At 49.8% G+C, this 11290-nt stretch overlaps 1 protein-coding gene across 1 annotated transcript; it reads right to left on the reverse strand.

Annotated features, from left to right (window-relative positions):
* Positions 1–47: 47 nt before the first annotated feature.
* Positions 48–11084, reverse strand: FGF23 (fibroblast growth factor 23). The gene is made up of 3 exons (XM_070371764.1): positions 10735–11084; positions 4377–4480; positions 48–2787 (listed from the first exon to the last, which is right to left on the reverse strand). Exons 1-3 carry the CDS (start codon positions 10928–10930, stop codon positions 2350–2352), a joined length of 738 nt encoding a protein of 245 aa, XP_070227865.1. The 5' UTR covers positions 10931–11084; the 3' UTR covers positions 48–2349.
* Between the last annotated feature and the right edge of the window lie 206 nt (positions 11085–11290).

The raw sequence follows: 11290 nt of genomic DNA on the forward strand, positions 1-11290 counted from the left end.
AAATCCTTAAATATATTTATCATAACTGCTTCAAAGTTCCTGTCACTGATTCCAGGATCTGGCTCATCTAATGGCTGGTCTCTAGTGATTGCATTTTCTCTGGACTGTGGGCCATTTCCCCTTATTTTGTCCAGAGCCTGGAATGTGTCGTCTTCCTTCAGAGGGTTACTGGGATCTTGATGTTGTTGTGTCTGTGGGTATTTTTCAAATAGAAAATTTTCTTTCTTTGAAGGAAACAACAAGCTAGAGTGATCAGAAATATAATCACGATTAAAATTTTTTCTTTGTTTTCCAGAATTCTGTCTGAATTAGTCAAAATTACTGAGTTCGTTTGTGTATGGGGAAAACCTGGAATATTTTAAAGTTCTGATTTTTTTTCAACTTTGCTTTCTCTACATTTTCCCAGTGCTCCTCTACCATAATTCCTTTTATTCTCATGTTTTGATATATTTTTATGTACGCATACAAAAAAAGAAACACTCAGAGAAGCTGAGATAAATTTTATTTTTTTTAACAGAAGAAAGGAAAAGGGTGGGGTTACATTTTTATAAATATCTATAAATACAGAGCGAGAGGCAAAATCTTCCAAATAAATAAATAAATATTGCCATGTGCTAAGGGACAAAAGACTGTGGGGCTCCCTCGACTCTGCCAAAGAGAAAACCCCAAAGAACCAGTTTTCTGCCAAAGTCCTTTCCATGGAGTTCTCCAGTAGCTCTTAAACAGTATAATAGTATCTCTGATGGGAAATGAAGACTATAGAGGAAACAGTTGCCATGTGCTGCTATTTAGTGTCATACACAGTCTGAGTGTTTCAAAATAGGAACCGGTCCTTCAGCCTAAAGCATCAGGCGAGGACAGTGGATCAGTTTCTACGATTGGGTGCATGATGAGAAGTGGGGGGCGGCAAGGAGGGTGGTGAGGTGACTGGGAAGAAGCTGCTATTCAGATCTGCCCTGCTTGCCCACATTCTCCTCTTCAGGTGGCCATTGAAACAGAGGTAGGAACGGGGCCCCTGAGGATGCCTAAGTCATCAGTGCCCTGCCTGGTGCTCCATCGTCTGTAAGTGAGAGTTGGTATTCCTCAGGATGCCACTGGGGCTTCTGGGACTGAAAACTGTCTTTGGTGCCCCCAGAACTTCAAAGTGGAGTAACACCCAGACATGCCGGCCTAGGAGCCTAGCTAAGCCTCTGGCCATGGCTGCAGGGCAGGTAGGGTGGTGATGAAGAGCTGACAGTGCTGGCTTTTTCTAACTCCTGCACTGGGGTCCCCAGTCCTGGATTTCTTTCCCCAGGATCCTCAATGCCACTTCATGAAAGGGCACAATTGCCACAAAGACCCCAGAACCCACAGTAGTGTTCTCAAGGCCCCTCCCTGCAACAGTTGTGTAGTTGGGATTGCCACTCAACCTGGAAGCAGAGACTTAGCTAAACGCCTCTAAGCAGAGTTTGAATTTTTTTCCCCTTGGAAAAACAAATCCTAGCAGGGTAGATTCTCTGGAGCCAAGACTGGATCCCCTCCTCAGGCTCAATTCACTCAAGCCAGAGGCGGTCCAGGAGGCAGAGCTGTGTCAGGGTCGCAGGCTTCACTCTGGGCCTCAGGCTTTGGTTGCAGAGAGGGACAGGGCAGGGCAGGGGGACCGCCCAGTAGGGAGGGGATGTTTCCACCTTGATCCCTTGCCTCCGGTCTCTGAGGAGTCATTCTGGCTAAATTTTGACCAGCCTACCGCCAATCTTGTGGACAGGCTTTTCCAGAGATGCTTAAGGATGTTTGCGAGTAGGACTGCCCAGTCCATCTGTTAGTGTCCTCTCAGGTCAGGGTCAAGCAGGGTCCAGGCAGATGACACAAAGTTGTGGGTAGTGGAGGATCTGCTGGCTTGGGTCTCCCCTTCACCTCCCTGGGTGAGAGGTGGGCGTGTTGAGGGGATAAACTGCCTAAACCTTTGTTGCTTTTTAAATTTTGTTTGTTTTGGCCCGCAAGATATGTGGGATCTCAGTTCCTCCACCAGGGATCGAACCCACATGCCCTGCATTGGCACGGCTGAATTTTAACCACTGGGCCACCAGGGAAGTCCCTAAGCCTTTGTTCTTAATGATTGGACTGATGGAGAGGACAGGAGGGGGAAGAGGAGAGTGGGTGGGGACACCTTCTCTCCCAGGGGTGCGTGGAGAGGTGGGATGAGGAAGGTGAGGAGTTCCATCCCGCAGGCCTCAAAGGGCGATTCCCCCTGGAGCAGGGAGTGCCGGTCTTCCCGGAGAGGGAGCCGCCACTCCACTCCACCTCCTGTGCTGGGGGTGGCAGGGGAACCTGTCCCCCAGGAGACGATGTGGCTTTCCCAAGTCGGGCGCCCTAGGCGAAGCCGGGGAAGGGCCGGCAGCGCTCGGCGCCCGCGGAGCCGGCGCGCACGTCCAGGCGGTGTCCGCGGAGCACCCCGAGCGGGTCGCTGGCGGCAGGGCCGGAGTCCTCGGCGCTGGGCAGCTCCTGGGAGCAGGCGGCGGGCACGGGCGTGGCGCGGGCGCGCGGCTTGAGCACGCTGAGCGGGTCCCCGCCGTCGTGTGCGCTGCGCGTGTGGCGCCGGGGCCGCGCGGTGGCGGCGAAGTGCGGCAGCGGGATCTCGTTCCTGCGCGACAGGAACTGCGCGTATGGGGGCGGGTTGGTGCCCGGCAGGAAGGCGCGCTTGGCCCGGCCCAGGCTGACGAGGAAGCGGTGCTGCGGCGAGTGGTACACGTCGTAGCCGTTCTCCAGTGTCCGCTGCCGGAACCGGCAGCTCTCCGGGTTGAAGTGATGCTGCAAGCGGGGCGGGGCGACTGGGGTGAGCCTGGAGCCTGCGGGGACTGGACGCGACCAGCTGCACCCCAGGGACCCCATCCCTCCCACCCACTCTGCAAGAGCCGTGCCTTAAAAACCCCTTCGTGCCCTGCTGGGCAAAAGGGATTTCCACTCATTTCTAAGCTACCCGGCCCCCAGCGCGGTTCCTCTTGGCCCGCCTGGGGACTCACTGGCGGCCTGTGGCTGCCTGGAGCCACGCTGGACAAAACTAGCTTTCTGGAGGGAGGCCGACTTCCATGCAGCCTCGTCCTGCCCTGTCACTGCCCTTTAAACCGTTTTTGGGCTCAGCGGCGACTTGGGTTAGCCTTTTCACCTGGACAAAGGTGGGGTGAGGTTTGTGGGGCCCCGCATAAGTGAGAGTGCTCCCAGCCGAGACAGAACGTGCGAATTCAGGACATGAACTTCATCACCAGATGACCTAGGCAAGCCCTCACTCAGCCACTCACTGGGGCTGGGTTTTGCCCAGTGACTGCTGGGACCTCTGCAGAGTATGCCATTTAATCCTCAAAGTCCAGGAAAGAAAGTGTTAGGCACTGAGTCGTGTCTGACTCTTTGTGACACCGTGGACTGTAGCCCGCCAGTCTCCTTTGTGCGAGGAATTCTCCAGGCAAGAATACTGGAGTGGGTTGCCATTTCCTTCTTCAGGGGATCTTCCCCACCCAGGGTTTGAACCCAGGTCTCCTGCACTGTAGGCAGATTCTTTACCGACTGAGCTACCAGGGAAGCCCCAAAGTCCAGGAAGTCAGTATTTTAAAGATGAGAACTCTCTATATGCCTGTATGTGGTCAACAGGTATTTTCATATCTATTTATCTATATTTGTTCAACAGATATTTATCTGCTCTGGGTCAGATTCTATGGTGGGTGCTGGGACACAGCAAGCAAAACATAAAGTAATTGCTGTCTTGGAATTTCTGGTGGGAGGAGCTCCGGGGCTCTGCCTTCCTGCTCCTGTTCTAAGGCATGATGTTTGGAACGGCAGTGCTGCCTTGTAGGTCAGAAAAGCCCTTGCTCTCCAGCTCAGAGCAGCTGTCACAGCTGGGACAGAGAGAATTCCTTACAGACCTTGAATTGGGGGAAGCCCACAGGGCATATGATCCACATCCCCACCCTTGACTTCTTCCAGGTCAGGAAACTGAAATTGACGGATAATAGAGGACTTGCCCAAGGACACGGACATCTAGGAACAACATCATGAGATGCCAGTGGCTCCTCACCCTTTCTTTCTAACGGACTTTACAATATGAACGGATGTGACGTGAGGACCTGGGCTGCAGACAAGGTGCTGTGCCAGGTACAAAAATGGGGACAAAGGGGGGCAGGTCAGATTAGAAGCTGAGAGCCCAGGAACCATGAGCTGGACTTACTGGGTTCAGACCCCAGTTGTATAAACCAGAGCATCTGATACTTAGATGGGTAAAAGTCCTCAGTGAAAAGATCACCAAGATACACTGCAGGTGGAAATCTTTAAGCTATAAGGTTCTATGTTTTGCCAGAGCTGTGAGATAAGTATTTGCAAATAATAACCCAGCACAGAAAGAAACTCACGGATCCAAAAATGTTGCCTGTGAAGTCCATGCAGAGGTACCGCCTGCTCATCACACCTGTTATCACCACGAAGCCGGCATCCTCCGACCTGATCATCAGGGCGCCTGTGGAGAAAACCATTCAGGTCCAAACCTGGCTTCACATGTGGTCCCCACCTCCAAGAAGCCTGCCTTGATTGATCTGAAGGGGCAGGGTGAGGACTTCACAGAACTCTCCTCACAGTTGTCCCTGTTCAGCCTCTTCTGACTCCCACTTCCCCACGCCCCTCCCCTCCGCCTTGCCTCCTGTTTCTCCCCTGCCTGTAGGGAGCACCCCAAGCTCCCAGCATTCTTCTACCCGTGCCAACACGTTTCTCTCTCCCTGGACTCTGTTGTCCCCTTTGTTTGGCTCATACTTTTATTGTTTGACAGTATGGATCTTAGTTCCCCGTCCAGGGATCGAACCTGTGTCCCCCCTTCCCCCACACATTGGAAGTGTAGAATCTTAACCGTTGGACCGCCAGGGAAGTCCTTGGCTCATACTGCTTAATGTTTGCCATGGTGGTCACATTCTCCCAAGCTTTTGTGATTTTGAAATCTATGCCCAGATGTCTTTCAGGAATCCAGATTGTACGTGGAGCCTGATCCTCCACCGAGACAGCTGTGTGGAGCCGGCGAGGCGGCAGTCAGCACCCTTTCTGTGTGAATCTTCTCCTCTCCTTTCTGTGTATCCAGGTCACTCATGCTCCAAGGCCAGGCTCATATGTCACCATTTTATGGAGACTTTTCTAATCTCCCTCATCTGCATGGACTGTTCTTTCTTCTCAGCCCCTCCAAACAATGCCTCACCCCATCAGAGCATGTACCTCATCACCTGTGTTAATAAGTTTATGCCTCTCTAGGGTGGAGAAACAGGTGGTTTAGCTTTCCGTGTTGAATGGATGCAGGGAATTACTTCTTGCTTCTTCATCACTATTCTTTTTCCTTTTCTCACTTGCTGGTGCCCCTCTCCCCCAGGGGTAGCCTCTCTCAAAACCTAGCCCTGGGGCTTCCCTGGTGATCCAGTGGTTGGGAATCCACCTGCCAATGCAGGGGACATGGTTTCGATCCCTGGTTCAGGAGATTCCACATGCTGCGGGCCAGCTAAGCCTGGGCACCACAACCACCGAAGCCCACACGCTCTAGAGCCCATATTCCTCAGCAAGAGATGCCACTGCGATGAGAAGCCCTTGCACTGCAATGAAGAGCAGCCCCCACTCGCCGCAACTAGAGAAAGTCACGCTCTGCAGTGAAGACCCAGCACAGCCAGAAATAACAAATGAATAAGCCCCTAGCCCTGGACAAAAGCCTGACAGCCATTCACACTACTTACACCCTGAGTAAGTGACAGCAGCTCTAAGTGTGACCCCCCACTCCCTTGCCCACCCCCGTGGAGACTTGCAGTTTTAAGAAGTACCAGTGACTAGTTAAATAAAGTCTAAAGTTTCTGTTTTGTAGCAAGGGTACAAGTAGACCATAAAAGGTGTGATGCGAGTGATAATTGAGCAAGACTTCCTCCCCAAATGCTGTTTAATTTCCTGACATTTTCTACTAGGATCATTTGTTTAAGTCTCAGGGTCTCTTCCCTTAGCCGACCAGAGAATTGTTCCCCACATGTCTCATTTGGCCTCAGAGTCCCCAGGGAGGTAGTTCAGGCAGGGGTCTTCTAGAAAGGTAGCCTGGAGAGCTGTGAACATCGGGCCTGTGTGCCCAGTAAGTGGTTTCACCTCCTGGGTGAGTTACACCCCAGATATACCCCATGTGGGCTCCATGCAGAGCCCTCCAAGGACAGCTACAGGCAGTGCTCAGACCCTAGGTGAGCTCAGAGCAGTCAGAATGATGACAGGCAGAGGCCGTGAGGCTGAGAGCAAGCCCAGAAAGAAGCCCAAGTGGAGCGGTCATTGGTTTCCAAGTGTGGCTAAGGATTGGCCTTGACAGAAGCTTCTGGATGTGGGGTGGGTTATGGGAGGTACAGAGGATATGAAATCCTCCATAGTAGCGTCTGTCGGGGTGTCTCAGATCTACAGCTACTGTTGAGGGAAGACCTGAAACATAAAGAACAAGAAGCTGTTTCTAGCCTGATGATTTTTTAGTCTAGCTGAAAAAAAATTACACTTCATAACTGTTTTTGAGAGGTTGTACTCTGAGTACTTGATATATTTTAAAATTTCAAAACAGCTGCTATGGGACTTGCCTACTGGTCCAGTGGTTAAGACCCTAAGTTTCCATTGCAGGGGGGCTCAGGTTCAATTCCTGCTTGGAGAACTTAGATCCCACATGCCTTGGGCACTAAAACTAAAGAAATAAAAAAGAATTTTTTAAAACCCCAGCTGCTATGTTGTTAATGTCACCACTATTAATATTGGAAATAGCAACCTCCCAACTTAAATGATGAGGAACCTATGGCAATATTCAAACTCCGATCCATGACCCTGACATCCTCTGCCCACGGCCCAGGAGCTCATCTCCAACTGAGGTCACAACAAGCCTCAGAAGACACAATCAGGGGCCAAAATCCAGGCCATGGCTATGAGGCTTCCAGGTCGTGGTGCCCTGGAGGGGGTCAGGGGAGAGGTTCTGAGCCAGCAGCCCGGAACCCATACACTAAGATTCTGTTCCCCGTTACGCCTCTTCCTAATGTTGTAGCCTCAGCAAGTCATCGCTCTCGTCTCACAGCTGTGCTGCCTGCTCCCCTGGGCTGCAGCAGGATCAAAAGGGATGATGCTGTAAAAGTGCCTTGAAAATGTTTAGCAGATGGAAGGCTCCATGGAGGGTGGCTGGCCTGCCCTTGACAACAGGCCATCATGTGGGCCGTCACTGGCAGATGCCTGCGTCCCTCTGGGTGGTGTGTGTGGTGTCCAGGGCCATTGCGGACAGAAGGCAGCCTGCAGAGGGACAGGGAGCTGCTGCTGTGAGGGTGCGCAGGCTTGAACCAAATCCACGGGAGCCGATGCAGAAGTCTAGCAAAGGCAAGAGCTGCTTTCCTTCCCTGGTGCAGGGGCCCAAGGCAGGTCTGCACAGACCCATGGGCAGAATTTGGCAGAAAGAAAGCATCAACCAACCCCTGGCTGCTGGGGCCACATCTGTTGGAGCCCGGCAGGTGTGAAGGACATTTCCTTTCATGATGCCGTGTCCGTGTACCTGACCCCAGAAGAAGCGTGGGATGCGGTCCAGGTGTGCTTTAGGTCACTTACCATATGTGACCACGAGCCAGATACCTGTGTTCCTGAATCTCTTTTCTCATTTGGAGCACAATCATTTACCCCATTTGGTCTACTTTGGGATGTAAGGAGATAATATTTTTATCCACTATAAACACACTTTCTAAATACCAGTGATTGTTACTATGACCATTTGCCTCAACCTCTGCTGTAAAAGTAGAAAATTTTCTGCCCTATTCTCGTCTCATGGCCAGTAAGTGATAAATAAGATGATGGGTGTAATCAGCTTTGTGTTGTGTGTTAGTTGCTCAGTCATGTCCGACTCTTTGCGACCCCATGGGGTGTAGACCGCCGGGCTCCTCTGTCCATGAGATTCTCCAGGCAAGAATACAGGAGTGGGTTGCCATTTCCTTCTCCAAAATAGCTTTGGGGTCCCCAAAAGAAAGATATTATTTTGAAAGATTAAAAAGCCCAAGGATGGTTCAGCTTCATGTAAAGAAAGTGACACTGGGGAAGGTGAAGGAAGTAAAAAGTTTAGGATCTAGAGAGAAATATTAACTGGGAGTAATAAGCATCTCGTTGCTACTCTTGCCACAAAGTGGGGCTCACGGAATTCAAAAGGGTGATCTTGTTTATAGTAGGGAGGAGATACAGGCTTCATAGGGGTTCCCTATTCACAGCTGTGAGTCCTGAGGTTCTAGCATCTTGTAGCAGATAATTTAATAATGATCAACAAACCAAAGATGGGCTGAACACTCAATGATTCATCAAAATCCCTCACTTATAAAAGTTAAAAAAAAAGAATTTAGTAAAGCACATTAATCAAGTGAACTGCATTTTACTGGAAATAATTAGGAGGGAAAATACACCCCACATCTTTCCATCAGTGTAAAACCATCGTTGGTTTTACAAAAATTCCAGCATTGCTTGGTGTTCACTGGGGAGGTCATTACAAATTCTTCCTCGGCTTGGTACTTAGCTGTGCTACCTCGTTACATGTATCGGTGTTTCTTCTTTCCTTTTTGGGTAACTTTTTATCTTAGCCTACCTCTCTCTCTCTCTCTCTATTTCTTTATCTATATGTATGTAATGCTCTATATGTATGTAATCTATATGTATGTAATGTAATGTAATGTGATACATTGATGTGATAACTGATACATGTGATGATACATGTGATACATGTGATAACTGATCTGGATAATATAAAAGTTTATACAAACTAGGAGAAGTGTCTCCCTCCCACCCCTGACTCTGTCCCTTCCCCAGGTTTCTTAATTGCCAGAGACACAGGCTTAGCTAGGACCTATATATGACGAAAGCACATTTCTGTAAAAAAAAAAAAAAAAGATCTGAAATCAGTTCATTTCACTTTGCTTCCTCTCACTGATTTTAATTCATTCCAACTAGCGCTCTGTGCCTTTTGGGGGCCTGAGGTCAGTGGCTACAAGAGGGAAAGTTCTCTGATTCATTCTGCAAACTCAGTAGGCTAAGCCCCGCCCCCTTCTGGCACCACTCACAGCCCTCCCCCCATCCCCACCAGGATGCATCTTTGGGGGCTTCCTTTCATCAAAGGAAGATAAGTTTTAGAAGCAGTCTTTAATTGTCTGCAGCCCTTTCCATCTAGGGGAATCACAGTAATTCCCCTACTATCCTGCATCGAAAATCATCTCTCATCTTGAAGGGAGGACGACCCTCAATGAGAGGTGCAAAACCATGTTTCCTAATAGTCTCTTCACAGCGGGAAGACATGAAGGGTTAGAAGCCTGGAGGTGCTTGAAGGGCTGGGTCTTCTTTTGAAGTCACCTTAGCTTTGGGGAATGTCGGACACATTGCAGATGCTGCTAAGTATCCATTGAATAAAACACGCGATCCGTTGGTGGCAACAACTGTATCCCGATTTAGTTCAGATTTTTGCCATGTGGCTCAAACTTGGCTCCCAAGATGTTGACGCCTGAATCCTACCATATTCCCCTGAGTTCTGGAAACCGTTTGGTATTTGGGGAGACCTTCTTCCTATCTCCCGTCTCCATCTGCTGAGAACTTGAGATCTGAACTCTCGGCTTTGCATGTTCATCTGTCTTGCTACCACATTTAAGGCCCTTTGATTCTTAGCAGAATGAATGTCTTGCATACAGCAAGGCCATCGCAAAATTACTGAATCATTCCGTGCAGCAATAAAGGGCAAGTCATTCCTACAATACACTTTTTAAAATTAAACAGAGATTGTGATTACTCTTTCACTCCTCTGATTGAATTTTGAATCAGTTGGCATTTTTCTGTATCCTTAGAGTAATTTTTACTAGTTTTCATAAAAGAGAAGACCATGTCTTTTTAAACATCCATCCTCTTCCCACCCCATTTTTCCTTCTGAGGACATCGGAAGCACAGCTAGTTGGCTGACTATTGTAGACTGTGGTCCAATTTTCCACAAACCTGATCTTTAAAAACATTCTGATTGTCTTATGTTTTCAGTGAGTTTCCAAGCAGCTCAATTTGCTACTAGGTAGACCTTTCAGCTCCACAGAGAAGACTCACTGGCTCATAGTAGCCTGGGTACCACTGAAGCCCTCAGTAAGGTTGTTGGATAGATGAGTGGATGGATGGGTGTGTGGATTCACTGGGTCAGACTCATCAAGACAGTGAATGCTGTCTAGTCTAGTCTTTGATGCATTTTTCCTGAGAACTTTTACAAGGCCAGAATACTAGAAGCCTGGAGTTGGAAAGAGCCCCTGGATTCATCTATCCCAAGCCTTGGTCTGGTACAAGAATCCTCTTTACAACCTCCAAGGCTAACCCAGTCCAACGTTCATGAGCATAACTCAGCGTCTACTGACTGGTCTGGCTTCTCTTCCTCCCAGCCTCCTTGTCTATCATTTATACATTTTTATGACTCTTTGGACAGGGCAAAGGGGAAGAGGTTGCTCTTTGTGGGAAGACAGATTTTAGTTAAGATGGAAATTATTCTGTTGGGAGAAACCAGTAAACACTAACTGAGGAGGTGACAGAATATTCTCCCGAGGTCTAAACATACACACACACACACACACACACACACACACTGGACGAGGGTCTAGGAGGTTGCATTCGCCCTCTGGCCCAGCTAAGGCCTCCCCAGGCCCTGCAGGTGGATGCTCAGAGCAGCCCCCTTCCCCCTGGCGTAGGCGGAGCCCCACTCACTGTAGACGGTCTGCTGCGGGGAGCCATCTACGTGCCCGTCTCCGTGGATCTGCAGGTGGTAGCTGTTCCTGGCCGTGGCCGTGTACAGGTGGGTCAGGCCGCCCCAGCTGGAGCCCAGCAGCGGGGAGCTGTTGGGATAGGCTTGGACCACACAGCTCAGGGTGCACACCCAGAGCCCCAGGCGGGCCCCCAGCATCGCAGCTTTCTGAGTGATCGGTGCTGAGTCTGAAACCCGACCCTGCCTCCCTGACTCTGCCAGCTTCTTTCTCCTCTTCCTTGCTGGTTTCTGGCCCGAGGCTCCTCAGCTGCATTCCCTCCTTTTTTCCCCTCAGACTTTTAAAGGGTAGCAGTGTGACATCAAACAGGAAAAACTCCGCCGTCCACATCCTCTGTGTTGTAATCAGCCCATTTGAAGAGAATACAGGGATCTCTGAGGCTCACGGAAGGCACGTCGGTTCCAGACACACACACACACACACACACATAAACACACACACCCCTCAATTTCAAGCCAACGCTCCCAAAAGTGAATGATGTGTGGGCAAAAGTTATCTAC

This window comes from Bos mutus, chromosome 5 (assembly GCF_027580195.1).
Source record: "Bos mutus isolate GX-2022 chromosome 5, NWIPB_WYAK_1.1, whole genome shotgun sequence".
Lineage (NCBI taxonomy): Eukaryota > Metazoa > Chordata > Mammalia > Artiodactyla > Bovidae > Bos > Bos mutus.